The 18,306-nt window shown below is 36.5% G+C and overlaps 1 protein-coding gene across 1 annotated transcript; it reads right to left on the reverse strand.

The window, feature by feature from the left end:
* Positions 1–439: 439 nt before the first annotated feature.
* On the reverse strand, positions 440–17,350 carry tbx15 (T-box transcription factor 15). The gene is made up of 8 exons (XM_083536025.1): positions 16,837–17,350; positions 12,043–12,229; positions 9,993–10,094; positions 7,722–7,893; positions 5,892–6,059; positions 5,672–5,736; positions 4,244–4,341; positions 440–2,674 (listed from the first exon to the last, which is right to left on the reverse strand). The coding sequence occupies exons 1-8, from the start codon at positions 17,036–17,038 to the stop codon at positions 1,839–1,841; spliced, it is 1,830 nt and encodes a 609-aa protein (XP_083392151.1). The 5' UTR covers positions 17,039–17,350; the 3' UTR covers positions 440–1,838.
* Between the last annotated feature and the right edge of the window lie 956 nt (positions 17,351–18,306).

The raw sequence follows: 18,306 nt of genomic DNA on the forward strand, positions 1-18,306 counted from the left end.
CAGACCTGATATTCCAGGGGTGAAACTGAGCACCAATGTTAGATTGATTGGAGAGGGAGAGAGAGAGAGAAAGAGAGAGAGAGAGAGAGAGAGAGAGAGAGAGAGAGAGAGAGAGAGAGAGAGAGAGAGAGAGAGAGAGAGAGAGAGATGAATAGAAAGAGTAATTGAAAGCAAGGATAAAAAAAAAAAAAAAAGATTTCTTAAGACATCCATGTAATAGATGCTGATTGTGCTTCTAAATCACTGGATTCGGTGCCTGGATAATAAGACGTATAACCAAGGCAAAAAGACTGACCATAAATATGTACCATTACTGTATGAAAAGCAGACATTATAAACTGTGTAATGAAAAAACGATTTCATTTCCAACCAAACCAGTAAGTCACTCTCTTAGACCTGGTGGTATGTTAATGTCTCTCATACACAACAAAGGCAAATGTAACATGTACAGGATATTTTATTATTAAGCAAACAGCAGCATTAAACTATTATTATTTTGTTTGTTTATTTATTTTTTAATAATATTCATTTTCATATCCTCATGAACTTTGTCCGTCTCATGCATGTGGCAACAGTAGAGACATATGTTTAAAGGAGATACAGATTTACATTCACTGTCCAGTCCAAAAGATCAAATTCTTAGTCATATTGTTGGAGAAGTTTGAGGAAAAAAACTTGATCTTCCAACAGTTGTAAAATTGGCTATTACAGCATTTTAAAATGTCAGAACAAACATTTTTTTGTGTATTTGAAGTTCTAACAATTTTCATTTCAAAATGTTGAAAAAATAGATTTTGGTAACAAGCTTATGACTGACTATTTACATTTCCTGACTGTATGGGAAGCAAATGATTATCCCTTTTTTCATGTTTTTTTTGCAATTTTGCAATCAGTTGAAAGAATAAATCTTACACAGGTTGCTGAATAATGTATGTTGTAGAAATTGAATTGCATTGCTGAGGTTTTGTGCTTGGCACTAATAATTACTGCACATTTGTTTTGTTACATAGCACTTAAACACTTAAATACTTTACACTTCTACATCACTCCAAAACATACATTTATTACTCTGGTTTTCTATGTTTCCCACACATCAACTTTAAAGCTTAGTGTCTAAAAAGGTGATACACTCCAAATGTAGTTGAGTATGCTCTAACATAATAGGCAAGAACAGATTTACCAAAAGTAACAGTCTTTTTCCTGCCCATCAGTGTCCTTCAAATTTCCCACCTTTTTAGGTGAATAATATTCACTAAAAACACTGGATAGGGTTTCCATTTCTCTGAAATTACTTTGTTGTGAAACAGATTGATCTGCTTTTATTGTTTACCAAAAACAACACCTGGGTCAGCTTTGCGCGTCCATTGTTCAGGTAAAGGATGTGTGTGATAAGAAATGATTCGATTTGTCATTATTGCACCAAATCTCACTAGAATCCTTCAAGAGCACCCTCATGACAAAGACTTCTTTTGCTTCAATACTCCACTGGCTTGAGATTGGAAAGTACATAAGGCAGGTTTATATGCTCTTATATGTAATTGCTTATTTTTTTTGGCATGTATCAAAGAAAAATGACATAAATAACACATTTATGTTGTCCATGTACATCTAATTAGTGATTTAAAGTCTGCATATGATGGAGATGATAGTCCCTTTTTAAAAGGATTCAAGATTTGCTTTGTACTTTTGTCCATCAGCAACATCTGAAATACACACCAACAATCTGCTTTTTTTTTAAGGTTAAAATTCTATGATAGCAGAAAAACAGACTGAGAAACAGTTTGATTTGACTTAATGCATTGATGATGCACAACGTTTTTACCTTTTTTATCATATTTTTAAACCATGTGCATAGACATTTGAGTGGAAGAGCTATACTGGCGACCATCACAGGCTGTGGACACCTGCTGGCTACTGCTGGGATTTCCTATCATGTGCATGCTGTCCATACTGCCACTGGAAAGATATTGACGCTCAGCAAAGGCACCAGCAGAAGAGGATGAGCATAGCAGGCCGCCCTGAGATTTCTCTGAGTTGGTGGCCAGGCGTGGAGAAGCTGGGAAGTTGTATCCATAGAGGTTGTAGGGATTGTGCAAAGAAAAGGCATTGTATGAGCCCTGCTGCATGTGGTGATGACTCCCGGTAAACATGTGAGCCGAGGAAGGGGAAGTCCCTGGTGAAGAGGACGAGCCAGAGCCTGTACCTGCCCCTGTCTGCATCACATACTGAAGCTGAGAGGTGGGGAAAGATGACAACTGACTTCCATAAGCATCCATTTTGCCACTGTTGCTGCCTCCGCCATTACTACTGGTGGGCAATGAGGTGTGAGTGCTTCCTTGCATTCCTGCTGCAATTAAAGAGGAAGTCCTCTGGGGCAGGAAAGAGTCTGAAGGCTGGGTGGAAGCCATGCTGCCCCCTGCTGACTGGAGACGGCCGTAGGATCCATCGGTCAGTCCCCCATAGCCCTGCAAGGTTGGCATATTGCTTCGAGCACAGGCAGGATACTCAGACAGCCCGAGGTTACACAGCTGGCTTTCCCTACAGCCCACATTAAAGGTGTTCGGAGCAAGATGAAAAGTGGGAGGAGAGCATGAGGGAGAGAGAAGGTGAGTCGCGCTTGAAGGAGATGGTGTTCCAGTGCTTGAGGTAGTAGGAGATGTGCCAGTGCTCCCTCCTAAAAATAAAATTTAGTACAGTTAACAAACATTAAGAGATTTTAAAAAGAAAACCCTACTGTCTCACTGTAATAAAAGCAGACATCTTAACATGTGTCAACTAAAACTGATACACCATGCACAAGGATCCTACTGCTCCTTAGCTTTCAAAATTATTTGGAGGATTGGAAATCTACACAGACAAGTCTGTATACAGATATAAAACTAACACCAAATACAAAGACACACTGTATATGCCTTATATAAAAAGCACTTAAATATATACACAAGAACAGTGATAAAGTAAGACAGGGCCAGTTCTTAAAACAGAATAACTAGCCAACAATCATACTGAGAGTGATCTCTCGTTTCAGTCTGGGAACAACGTGCAGTCACAGAGGCTTCTAAGGACAAGCAATGCATCCTTAAACTCCATGTGGAACAAGAGAGCCCTGTTCAAGTTTGGCAGCAAGTGCCACTTGGAGGCATATAATGGATAGTATCTCTCCAGAGTAATAATTACAAAATCTCTGTACTCATAAATAGTGACAAATTCTCTTCGAAGTTAGGCTAGTACCTTAAAGAATTATCCTCGGAATAATGTGAGGTAAATGTTGTCAAAAAACAAATACATATATATATATATATATATATATATATATATATATATATATATATATATATATATATATATATATATATATATGAGAGCTTGCCTTCATTACCATCATTAAAAATCATTTATAACATAGAAGGGAAAAGACACTTGGCACATACAAAGCATATATATCAAAGTCTTGGAACTGAATGATAGCTGTGGGATATCTATAATCACATATTTCTTTATTAATGAGAATCTGGCCAGTGGTCATTTCATTGTTTCGAAAATTTAGACTGAGCACATGGTAAGGAAGGAAAATATCGTGCAGTCAGTTCAAAACAATTCAGGACTCTGCGTCTTGGCTGAAGTTTGGGCCAGCTCCATATGCCTTCGATAATACAGCTGAGCTCTACTCTGCGTGGTACTGCTCTGCTGGCTGAGTGAGAGGAGATCTTAGGGTGATGTCATGTTTTTCCCCCTATTGTCGGGCAGGGGTGAGAGGGCCTTCAGTGGTGCTGAGGGAATAAGCTGATTACTCAGAGAGAGCTGGCTGAGCTGCTGGAGAGATGAAATTCTCTGGAGGAAGAACGTCTGTACAGAGTACCAAAAGTTCATCAGCTTTCTGGGACTTTAATTAACATTTAATCTATTAGGGCTTCTAATGCCAAACAGATGTCTGTTTATGATAAGTATTGGGTTTTGGTCACTGTTATGCTTTAAGAGAGGAGATTTTGATGTAACATTTGATTTTCCAGGCCACTGAGACTAGCTATGGCTTAGAAAAAAGGTTACAGTTCCGACTATCCAGCCCAGAGGTAATTTTAATTTCTTTTGCAGTTTTATTTGGAGCATGAGCAAGTCTATGGTGTCTGCTTTCTAGTTCATCTTAGTCTCTTTATTGTTGTGTAGTTTTCTTATGATGGTGATAGAACATTTGTAGTAATTTTTTTTGTCTCTTTAAGATCATTTCGATGTCCTATCCACACACCTTGCTGTTTCTGCATGTTACTGAAATCCTCGAAAGTAAGCGTCCTCACAGGTGGTCTCCAAAAGGCATATGTTTCCATGATCGCCTCCAGACCAGTCCTAGTAGAAGAGAGCATGAAATGGTCAAGACCAGAAGTTTGGACAGGGATGACAATAAAAAGGAAGCAATGGATGATTTAAAATAAGTTAAGAAATAGAAAAGAGATTCAAGTATAAAGTGTCATATCATTTGCATGAAAATTAGAAGAAATGCAAAAGAACTGAAAAGAGGGAGTTGGAGGAAACCAAAGCCTGTAAAAAAGGAGCAGCCTTTTTACTGTGCGCATAAATCTGAGTGATGTTTCATCTCCGCTCCAAACACGAATCTCCTTCCTGTGTGATTTACTCCCCTGTACTGAGAAAGGCAGCTCAGCCTCAGGCTCAGCTCGACCTGCACAGCACAGTTTCCTTTAGGGGCTGTGAGTCTCTACTTACTCTTGCTCGTTAGGCATACACACTAATAATACAGTCTTTGGCCAGAACTGCACTCCATCACAGAGTAATCCCTCAAAACCAATGCATCAGGAAGAATATAAATAAAATGAATAAATGCACAGCTAAGCATGCAAACATGGTGCAGCAATAATGGCAATGACTGTAATTAGGTTTCTATTGTAATTATGAAATATATTGAATAAATAACAGATGCTGGGTTTTGATCCTGTATTATAAAATGTGCTGCAGTATTCATGATCCTGACTGGATAAATTGAACTGTGGTTACTTAGTGGTGAATATAGAGCTTTATTACTCAAACAGAGCTATATTTCTTTAAAACCATAATTTGAGTTAAATAAGGATAGATGTGTGAGTAATTATACTTTTTGTCTATGAATATTATACTCTGAAATAATGTTTTCATTTGTATTTTTACTGCAATGAACATGCAAGTTCATAAATCAGGCCTTCTATTGTTTGAAAAAATGAAAAAAGATGTCTCAAATATCTGTGCTGATAATGCTCTCCAGATGGCAGCAGGCTTTCATGTGCCGAGGGTCTGTTCCAGCCTCGCTCTCGTTGCATGTTAATTCAGACTCACATCTTATACTGACGCGGAGCACCGAAGAGCAAAGTAAAAATGTTGTTTTGAAGATGGAACAGTGAAGAGAATGAAGACAGAGTGAATGAGGATATGGCACAAACACAAATGGAAATTATGAAAAGGAGAGGAAAGAAGTCATTTCGCCCCTGGATATTACAGGTCAACAAGGATTTCTTAGCAGAAGAAACAGCAGGTGATTTTTTTGGAGACAACACATAGCAGATTAAAATGCATCTCCAGAGGATTATTTTCATAGTCAAAGTAACATTTGAGAAATATGTTTGTTTGGCTAAGCAGTATGGAGATTACAGTGGAAGGATTGGTTACATTAGTACTCATGAAAATGTACCTGTTTCTCCCTGAGTCCCGGAAACCTTTAGCAAATGGGTTGCGGTCAATCTTTAGTCGGGTAATCTGTAAAACAAGTAAGTAAATCAAAGGAGGAAGAAATCAAAATATATGCGAATAATATTAAATGCTAAAAAATGATTAATCAACATGTATTTTAAAAGACATCTGCCACACTGGATAGTTTGACTTGCTTTAATGTGCTGTACTGTGATACAGACCTGTTGGTTTTGATATGCTGTGACTGTGGTGAAAACAGTTTCAGGGAAACTGAAGGTCTTTACACCTTCCCCAGTGGGCACTGGCTTAGTAGGAGAGAGCTCACTACTGAAGTCCTTCCGGATCACATGAACACGTGGTTGATATTTGTGCATGGAGTGTAGGATGATCTGAAAGAGAAAGATGCCGTTTATTTTTCCATTTTATTCAATTATTTATGCCTGTGTCATATAAGGCAAAAATGCAGAGCTGCGAGTGAGCTTGTGCTGAACATTCAGCATCAGAGCTACAGAACTTCCAGCTTTACATTAAATTAATTTATTTTTAGGGTCTGACAAACTCCCCTAAGCCAGAAAGTTCAAATTAGTGAGAAAACACCTTTGTGACAACAAATGTAATATTCCTATGTCTTATCTTTCTGACTTTACACATCAGAATGGCCAATGGGAGTTTAGGACAAGACTCTACCATCCAACCTCAAGTATCTAATATCAGAGAACCAGAGCAAATGTAACCAAAATCCCACAGCAGCCAAAACAATAATATGGACCATTTTAAGAGATCGACTACTTGCTTTGCAAAGAAAATTACAGCAACAACAAGTGGCAATGTGACAATGTCCATTATTATATACACTATCTAGTTAAAAGCATATTACACTGAATTTATTATTCTTTTCCTGGTTAAGCTATCATAATCAATAAACAAAAAAAATGCTGTTTTGAAACTAACCACAGAATTTATGGTTTTAACTGTATTTTGGAAATACAGTTACATTGTTTAATTTTAGACATTTTAAAAGTTATATACAATATAAATCTATTTTTAAATGGCATTGAGATTAATGTGAGCACGGGGGAGAAAACTGAATTAATAAAAGGGTTGAATTGTCCACCATAGCAAGACATTTCACACAGGACGTTCCACTGTTAACTTCCACTCTGGCTCCAGGCGAACAAAAAATAAAAGTTTATTTTTATAAGGCTGTTGTAAAAAAAAGAAAAAAGGCCCTTCTCCATTTTCCATAAAAACACCAGCCCACTGTAGTTCTTAACACCCATATGTTATTACATTTGTCAGAATGGTAGAGTGATAGCATCACCGATTGAAACAAAAACATCTCCACATGCACAGACGATGCCAGCAAAGTACTGCTTGCCATAAACTTGGAATAAAATGGCCATTTTGAGCACATATACTATACATCTAAAACCTGGAAAAGGGAAGTCTGAGATAGAAAGCAAAAAACATTTTGCTATTGATTTTTAAAGCTGTTTATATTAAGCACTAGTTAAATGATTTCGCATTGGGCATGCTGACAGATCACTCCTATTACCCTGTTCTTGCTTTGACTGTTTAACTCATAACCATGACGACAAAGCAGAGCATGTTGAATGTCAGCAAGAGTCGGTTAAAGCTCTAAACAAAAACTTCTTCTTTGTACATTCATACTAAACTGCAAGGAACAACAAAGAATTATATCTAGAATAGTGTGTAACATGGGTCATTTCCGAACACGATTCATAAGTCAAAATCACATCTAGAAAGATCACATCCAGAACCAGTCACTGTTTGGGTGTAAAATATAGGAAGTATTGAAGAAGAAGATTTTGTTTTGTAAATCATTTTATAATATAGGTTTATTATAAAAGAAATGCCACAGATACAATGAGAGTCCATAATAAAATACATTTAGTTAAATTATTGGTAGCTATAGAGTTATGTAATATATACAGACACCAAACACAATTGTAATAGTGAATAAAACTAACCCCAATGCCTGGTTAACCTCTCTTATAACTAAAGACCTTATTGCAATAAGATAAACTTACATGTCCTTGGTCATCCAGCTCATTGTTAGTGAGTTTCAGCTTGTCAAAGCTGACCACCTGTCTCATCCATGTGTCCCCAGAGGCCAGTGAATCCGGATGGATATACACACGTGGGGGAACAGGAGAGTCTGCATTTCCAGCCACCATCCATTTTGAACTATGATAAACATACCTGCAAATACAGCGATTTGATATGAGATACCAAAATACACTTTAGACTTTAAGCATTTTTATTGTGCGTATACACAAATAAGTACATAAGGTTATATGTATGTATACATAAGTCTGAACATATGACCTTTTAACATAACAATACCAATAATGTGGCTGTGGCTCTAATCCCACCCCTCTTTGTTTAGTCGTTCTTGGTTTGTTATTGATATTGCTGACAATTTAGACGGTACCCACTGCTGTCTATTTCACAGCTGGTTGTCGTTAGTTCTGGTCTTTAGTTCTGAAACTGTTTAGCTGCAGCACCTTTTCCAAAGTTACCAGTCAACCCTAAAACATGGGTATAACTCTCATTTTACTCAATTGTTATTGCTTGGCATCATTGAACATCCTCTTTGCATCTATTTCATTGCAGCCTACAGCAAACACACACATGCACATATGGACACAAACAAACACACATATATTGAATGCAAATGAGAAATGATATGCATGGATACGTGGTACATAAACATATAAAGGCACAGTAACACTAAAGAATACTGACACAGAAACATGAAAAAGAACAACCCACATGGACACGCACACATGCACGCACGGGCACGCACGCATGCACGCACGCACACACGCACGCACACGCACACACTCACAAATACCAGGCTTTTCTGTAATTTCCTGTTTGGAGTCCTGTTTAGGGTTATGCTCTGTGTAGCAGGGAAAGTGTTAAAGAAGGGAGAAACCTTAGCCCCAAACAGAACTGGAAATTTGATTAGTCTTCTTTCATCTCACACAAATCTGCCATCTGGCACCAACACAATCAATAAAGATCAGATTTTATGTGACACCCTTTGGAGAGTTTTGAGGACATATTCATATTTGAAGAAAAAGTCCATATGGAGTTATATATAAACAACAATAAAAGGAAATAAAATAGCCAGCTCTCTTGCATTATCATAAAGTTACACTAAAAAAAAACACACACACTCATACCCACACACACATGCACACAAACAACTGAGGCAAGTTAAAAAAAATCAAGAAAGAAAGAAAGAAAAATAACATGCAGGGCTTTTCTCATTGTACAGTGAAAGAAAGCACAAATGGACATGTATATTTGCACACAGATGTAATAGGTTATTTTTTTATTTTGGTCCACTGGCTGCCACATTAAAGTAAAAAAAAAATCAAATCAAGTAATATATAAAGGAAGACTTAGCAGATCTAGCATAACCTCAACCTTCCTTAGAAAAGGCAGTGAGCCTAAGTAAAGTGTGTAAAGTCAAATAAATGCTGTGTTTCCAGACTCCAGACCTTGAGACGGATAAAGCATTCCAGTGATAGATTTGCGCTCTATTTGCAAAGCCTTGTGGTAAATTCCCCAGCCAGAAAAGAAAATCCCATTTAATTTTACAAGATCTTTGACTTCTAAAATCCGCCGTGATATTATGGGACCCTAAATGACTCCCTTCAAGCGTTGTACCACGGTCTTGAAATGACTGCGGATTCTATTTTGAGTATACATGCGACATTAATTTAAACGTAACTAAAATTTGAATAAAGACAATTATCAAAGGCCCTATGAGTCAAATGACATTTTCCCTATGTCAAGAAGCCATGAGCTTTAATATAGGATACTAGTTTTACTAGTACTGTGGTATCACACACTTTTATTCCAGTCACATCAGGTTTTCTAATCTAAATATTATGTCTCACACCTATTTTAATGTCTTGGTTTACTTAAAGTAATATGAAACAAATAATAAAAAAAAAATCTATGGAGTATCAATAATGCTATCCCACCTTTTGTCACTTATATCTGGCACAAGAGGGTAAAAACACCAGAAAAATAACACATTTGCAACAGTTTCAGAGCTTGGAATTATCTTCAGACATGCATGCCTACCATAAGCCCCCAACTTTGTTCCAACTAAATGTGACTCTTCTCCATATCTTTGTTCGCTTAACATTATTATTTATTTATTAATTCAATGTTTTTTAAATGTGACAATTCTATCTCAAATAGCCAGAAAAGTATAACTTTTTTTTATCCATATTAGGATCAGGTTAAAATATAAAAGGTACATACTCTGATAAACACACCTGTATCTCTTGTTGTCCACAGGGACTATGTCCATGGCTATATAATACTGCTGATGTGGATCCAGTCCCACGATTTTAACTCTCATGGCAGGAAACATTCTCCTGTACACACATAGTAGAGAAATGCACTGAGAATTCTTTAGAGTTATGCAAAAATATTTATTTGAATAATAAAAATAATAATAAAATAAAATATTCTAATATATATATATATATATATATATATATATATATATATATATATATATATATATATATATATTTTTTTTTTTTTTTTTTACAAAAATAATAATAATAATAATAATAATAAAATAATATATTTTCTATCTATCTATCTATCTATCTATCTATCTATCTATCTATCTATCTATCTATCTATCTATCTATCTATCTATCTATCTATATATATATATATATATGTGTGTGTGTGTGTGTGTGTGTGTGTGTGTGTGTGTGTGTGTGTGTGTGTGTGTGTGTGTATAATGTATGTATAAAGGCAGTTCAATAACAGAAAAAATGCCGTTAATTTTATAAAGATAACACAGCTGAAATGTAAAAAACATGATGTTACAAAACATGATTTTGCTAAACACGTGGAAATAGATAGGACACTGGGATTTATTGCAGGCAACAATCGACACAGTTAACTGTCAATATCAGTAATGTAGGTTAAATTACTGCAAACACGGACAGTGAATGACGCAGAAAGCAAAACCCCATTACTTCCCTTTAAATTACACTTCAAAACTGCGTTTTTTCTTTTCATTTAAACGCCGTAAATCTTTTGTCAAGAGAAAAATTCAATACTGCTTTTCCTCCCTGCAGCAAAAGACCTCGTCTCAACAATCAAATATATTTAGTACCTTTATTTAACATTGTTTTTCCTACTTGAAAATCTTTACAAATAGATTTTAAAAGCTTCACTACATTTCCTTCCCTATATGTAAGAGCTCACAAACTGCACACTTAGCCTAGATGCTCAATGGTCAACATTTTTTTTCCTAAATCAAATAATTGTTATAACTTTCTCTGTTGCATCAACTGACATATTGATGTTAAATCACATTTATAAATTGTAAACTATTTCTGCAAAATAAGGAGAAATGTCTGCTAACACATCCAGAGATAATTAAAAGATTATTCTTGGGGTGAAAAAAAAAAAGACATTTATTTATTTGTTTGTTTGTAGGTTTGTTTTTGCTGTTTATATTCGCAATATTTGCAATATTTTCATCCCGTCATAAAAACTATCTACGTTACTATCTTTTGACACTGATTTCTGATTTTATTTCTGATGGACTGAAGATTTGATCAGAAGCACACACACTTCCATGCTTGTAAGCGATTTACAATTTACGTGTTACAGCGAGTTACATACAATTATAAAAACCCCGACAATGTTGCTTCAAACATGTTTTCATGTAGTTTGAAGGATCAGGCGAGGAACAAACTCTAACAGCCTGATGCATCTCATGGCGTGGAGACAAAGCAGACCAGGGAAAGTTTATATGCTCACTTTGATTTAGATTTGAAGGTTCGGCTCGAGAAAGCAAAAAAAAAAGAAAAAAAAGAAAAAAAAGAAAAAGAAAAAGAACAACATATTTGCGGGTTATTAATTAAAAGCAGTTCTCGTCACAGTGTTTTTCTGAGGGCTCGGCTTATGATGAGAGGACGCGACTCTCGCGTGTCCGGAGCTCTCGGCCCCCATGTGTAACACATTAGCACCCCGAAAAATATCAAGGCATCGGATTCGTCCTTTCGCGAGTGCGCGCGCGTGTGTGTGTGTGCGCGCGCGCGCGAGCCAAAGTGACTGATCTTCGCACCTCTGTGCCACCCTGCTGTGGTGAAAAATATGTCTTTAATAACACAAAGTATAATTGATTACCTTCAAATAGGACTGTTATTTTTTTTTGCAAGGCCGGAGCGACTTTTAAGTCGTTTTTTTCTTGCAAAAACAATATTGTAATATATATAAAAGACCTATTGACATATTTCCTGGAGTTTGACATTAATTATCCACGCTGGACGCCTTTGACCTGTTGCTGAATACCTTCCTGCTTTGGTGATGATCATTTCCGTGCCGATGTCGTGGAAGCGCTTCCACAGGTCCGCGCACTGCAGCTCCACCTGGATCTCCTCCATGGAGGCGGCGGGGTTCAGATCCGCGGGGCTACCGAGAGAGCACGAGGATCTCTCCGCCAACACCTCACCGTCCGAGCCTGGACTGGCCTCGCAATCTGCCAGCAAAAACATAAACATGATTATCAAAACTCGACATGCAAAGAACACGGCTTCGGAAAACGCGCGCCCTTCACTCAAGATAAAGAATTTATTTATAATAAACCAAAAGGTTTAATGAAAATGTGTAAAAACATATTGCATTCCTACTGTGTGTTTAAATAATAAATATATTTAAGGCTAAATGTCTCAAAAGCAACTAATGATGAAATGATGAAGGAAAGGGTATAAATGCGACTATTGACTTGTTTATTTACGGGATTGTCAATCTCAGAAATTAAGAAATGACGCAAATGGCAGAAATTCTTCTATTAAAATAAAAAAGGTTAAAAAGGCTGAATTGTGCCAGAATTGGTATTTAAGGATACTGACATGACATTTCATTTTAACATGATATTAATGCAATAATACATTTATTATATGCATGACAAATCACACAAATAAAAATGCTAAAAACCATCGAGGAGGAATAAGATTTAAAATGTAATAATTAATATTCACAGATGGCAGGTGTTATATATTTTTATATATATTTACCATGTATTATAAGAACCCATCACACAAAAATACTCTATTCTGTATGTTCTTATCCTAGCCTTTCCTCCATTTATCAAATAATTTGTTCAGATTTTGCAATAAATGCATCCTTTAAACAGACTTCAACAGACCAACACTGAACACAATAGGTGAAAGAGCAGAATTTCACTATTAGTTTCACTACTGCAGACAGCATGCACAGAGACTGTTCACATGAGTGAGATTGCTTTGGCAGCATTCGCAATGCAAATAAGGCAACACGGACTCAGAGCTGCAGGAAGACTGGACACTGTCCAGCAACACTAGCTTTATAACTTATTGCACACACGAGACATCCCTCCTAAAGCCCCATGGCCGTGGCCTTGACTTAGAGAGGGGAAAATGATTGCCTTCCTGAAAGCTTTTTTCTTATCAGTGTTTCGATGGGTCTTCCGTTCACACAAGAAGGAGCGCTGTAGGACCGTCCGTGAATGTCCACGAGTCCCGGGGGTCTCACCTCAAGCCAAACCAATCATATGGTACCGTTTCACTGCTGCTGTCATCAGCTCCTCGTTTCCTCAAACACGAACTCGCCTGGTTCAATTTCACCGGTCAAACTCCATACCAGAGAAACAGTATTACAGCTCACTAGATACCAACATGACCAACTGAAAAAGGGTAAAAAGTGTTTTAATTTAGAGTTTTAGAGTAAACTGATATGTGATCAATTACTGGATATATATATATATATATATATATATATATATATATATATATATATATATATATATATATATATATATAATAAATGCAGAACTTAGTTCTCGCCTATAAAGAGTCACGTGGACAATGGCTTTCAACAATGTTAAGTTACTATTCAATTGAGGATTTTATTTACAATTTCAACAACAAATAATTCCTTCGGTATCTGAAGCCATGAACGGAATAGTTAGTTCAGTGAAGAAGGACTTGGGTATAAGGCGACTCACTAAGCATGAAATGTTAGAGTAACCCAAAGCAGCAGGAACAGAAGCACCTGTTTCCGCTGGATTTCATTCAATCCCACGTGAAAGGGAGGCAATAAAGATAAAGATTAAACCTCCCTTTAAAGCACACACACATCTGTCTCCTTTCGTTATAAACTTCTTTCAATGCGACGCACAGGGCCAATTGAGTTCAGATTATTTAAAGATAAAAACATACACAATATTCTGATGTCGTGGATAAACACACACACACACACACACACACACACACACACACACACACACACACACACACACACACACACACACACACACACACGTCACTGAGAGCGCGCAAACATGTTTTATGAAATACAAATGTCCTGTGGTCAACTGACCTATTTGCATTGTTGTGAAAATTAAAGAAATACTACTAATACTACTACCAATACTATATACCAATACTACCAACACTATATACCAATACTACCAATACTACCAATACTATATATCAATACTACCAATACTATATACCAATACTACCAACACTATATACCAATACTACCAATACTATATACCAATACTACTAATACTATATACCAATACTTTATATCAATACTACTAATACTATATACCAATAACAATACCACCAATTACTACTACTAATAATAATAAATGTATATTTGAAAACTAATTTTATGTTCTATTCATATTGGATAGTTTAAGTGTAGGTCATTCAGAACAAAAATGAAATCGTGAAAAAAAAACGTAGCAAAATAAAAAAATAAATAAATAATAATAATTTGGTCTTCATCTCTTGTTTAGGCTCTTTAAGTATTGTTTTGCAGCGTATTGCCAATTAACCGTGTCCTGTAAGAGTTTAAGGATATAATGTACATTTATATTTCTAAAAACAATCTAAAGAAGGATGAAAATGCTAAAACAAATATATTGAGGTAATATATTATATATTAAGTAAAATACTTACATGTATAAAAAAAAGTTTGAAAACAAGCGAAATTACAAATAATAAAAAAAATAATAGCACGCTTTTTTTAATGAGCAAAGTCCTGTTAATGTGACTTACATTAAAACGCAAATTCACTGAAAAAAAAACCCCGAAAATATACTTTTGCTTTTTAAAGATAAGCGCATAAGTATATTAAATGTGTCAACACTTTTGTACGTCGCTCTGGAAAAGGGCGTCTGTCAAATGTTGTAAATGTAAACAATAAAATTCAGAAAATCCTAACGAAATAGATGCACGCACAGAAAAAAAATCATAAATATATAGAAACAATAATAAATGCTTACAAGGGATTTAAGATACTTTACACAAGAAGACTGCCTATAAAAAAATGTGTGGACAATGTGAAGGGAATTACACACACCACTGAAAACACAAGATTTATATTTTCCCGTTGAACGTTAGCAGCGTGTTATTCAGAAGCGTGTTTTATACTTTTTTTCTGATGGCTGTAGGATTATTTGTCTGGGAGGATATGCCACAAACACGCCAAACCCCGAAATGACCTGCAGATCTACCAGGCGATAAAACCACCCAAATCTACTTCATTCTGCACTTCAAACTAAAACGTCTTTTCCCAGAGTTCCCTCATCTTTGTGTTCAGTGCAACACTGCATTTATCCATGTTCATGTATACACTCAATACCCCAGAAATTATAAAAATGTATATATGCAGCATGTTGGAAGAGATATAACCTATCAAAATGCACCTAACTGCAGAAAACGTAAACAAATTTTTTATATGATTATTATGTTAGAGATCTTGTACAGGCAATTTTTTAAGAACTATAGGGAATGTAATATATCATTTGAATACATTGGATCATTTTTGTGACAGTTTAGTAGCCTACAAAAACATCGATTATTTTACATTTTACATTGTCTTAAAACACGGGGAATGTAGTCTATAATAATCTATATTTTAAAAACAAACAAACAAACAAACAAACAATTATTCCTGCACACCAAGAATTGCTCCTTTATTCTCAGTTGACCAAATGCCTTGAATGTGTCTTTTAAAAAAGAATTACAAAACAGGCTACTGAAGCAACGCTCACTGAAAAAAGAACCAAAAGGCTATGGTTTCAATCGAAGGGATTTAAGGAATAAGGAATAATAGGATATTTTGGAATGAAAAATGGTGTTGGAGGTGCTGTGTTTGACCATCTCATTGGCGAGACTAATCAAGTGATGCAGCTGATCAGTTTATTCCGAAAACAGGCCTCCCCACAGACTCACAGCCGGACAGCCAGACATACACACACACACACACACACACACACACACACACACACACACACACACACACACACACACACACACACACACACACACCTGCTGTTGAACACTCTCACACTCGAATAAACAACTAAAACTTTAGCTCTGCTAGTTCAGATATATGAATGTCTATAGTAGCTGTCAGATTTGAGAGGCTCTGTTTTTGCGGTCACTGCAATTCTGGCGCAAATGTTGTAGCCTACTATGGGTTCTGTATTGAAGAAGGGCGTTCCGAGTGAAGTGTCATTAATTTGAAACAGTAAAGGAATTAAAGTCATTTAGCAATTGAGGTCCATTAGCGTTAAATGAGGGCTGAAATCAAATCACCAAAAACATCGCACCTCTGTTTTCACCCTGAAACACCGTCAGAAAAATAGCAAACGTTACACAGATTTTGGGGAAAGAACAAGATTTTTAAGCGTCATTCATTTTTAAGAATTTCAGCCCTCACTCACAAGCCGTTTGTATAAATACACAATTGTTTTACGCTAAAAATGTATTGAATTTGGTCGTTTTTAAAATGAAGAACTTCACCATAAGGCAGTTTACATAATGGAGCCAGGTTAGAAATGTGAGCAGAGCTATTCCATATTCTATTTACTATTTTTTTCATGATATTGAATGTATTTTTTTGCATAAATTATTTAAGCAAAAATAAAACCGCCCAGGCAAACAATTTATTTCTGACAATTATTATTATAAGTCCATCTTGCAACTGTGTAACAACTATTTATAAACTTGTGCAGAAGTGTCTGTGAGCACTGATGTTACACCAGAAACCTGTGCCGGAGCGCAGGTGAAGGCGTGATTGCGCACTAACCCGGCTCGATATCCAGACACTGACCGGCGTCTTCTCCGTCTTCCAGCTGGCCGTTGCTTGCGAGGTTTTCCATAGAGAGCTCGAGCGCCTTCTCCTCCCAGCCACGGAGCTTCCGCTTTTTGTTGGTGCCAATGAGGGCCTCCACCGAGAAGGCGTGCGCTCTGGAGCTCAGCGCGGCGGCCGATCGCCTCCTCTCGCTCATGTCTCCCGCGGCAAATCCAGCCGAGAGTGAACCTTATCGATGCCTCCCTCGAGCACCGAGCGCACGACTTGCTGAACTGACGCACAACGGATGTACAAGTTCACCAAAAGTTCTCCAATGACCAAAAACATATATAATAATCCAAACGCACATCTAAATCGCAAGTTCAAAGATCCTGGGCACGTGCGAGGCCATTCCTAAAGTGTGAAATCACTTTGCTCCGAGCTGTATTTTTACTCAGATATCTTCTAGTGCGCCTCCACTTTCCAATCCTCTGCCTCTCTGTCTTTCTTTCTCCTCTCTGATTGATACACGCTTCTGGAGAACTTTCGGGGGCAATCCTCTGCCTCCCTGTCAAACTGTGTTTAGCCAATCACATACGCGGAAACACCACGAGCCAAAACGCGCCGTCCAATAAGAAAGAAGCGCAAAAACACACCGTCCCGGAGCAGAGCAGCTCACCCGAGGTGGGGTTCATAACACAACCAGTAAATAGTGATCTTGCGAAAAGGTATAGGGAATAAAATTATGAAATAAAAATATACCCGACAAATAAAACTATTGAAATAATGCTTACTATCTGACAATCTGGCTTATCTGTAAAGTTGTTTAATGACGTCATTTAATGAATTAGGCTACGGAAAACAATCAGCCTTTAAACTCTGTCGACTGATCAATTCATTCATTCATTATTAAAATGAATATAAATGTACAGAACATTCAGTCTTACATTATGACAATTACTTAATGCGGTTATTTATCTAGCAAAGGTTTTTCCTTCGTTTTGTTCTTGATGATTTTGACACACGTTCACACACAATCTGCTTCCTACAATTCCCAAGTCAAATAATGGAAAGAAGCTGCTCGCATATTTAGGATTAAATCTGATTAAACTGGTGACACAGTAAAAAAATAAAAAATATTATTGTTTTATTGATTTTATATTTATTGTTAAAGTCAAAAATAACCGTTGTGTAATGAATAATGAACTCCACGCGATGTGAACGCGATGTAAAGCGTATCATTAAAATGCACACAAATCGGTGAAAAGAAAAAAAAAAAAAAGGCAAAACAATTTGAGCATGAAATGATCATTATTAAACGCTCGTTTACATGTGAGCATAACACTTTTATTCGATATTATTCAGAATAAACTAATAGATCATGAATGCGGATTTCCATCTGGAATGAATAAAGCGATCTATCGATCTAAAAACTATAACTTCCTTCACTATATAATAAATCACTTCATATGAAACATCGATTTA

The sequence above is a fragment of the Silurus aristotelis genome, assembly GCF_946808225.1.
Source record: "Silurus aristotelis genome assembly, chromosome: 3".
NCBI classification, from domain to species: Eukaryota; Metazoa; Chordata; class Actinopteri; order Siluriformes; family Siluridae; genus Silurus; species Silurus aristotelis.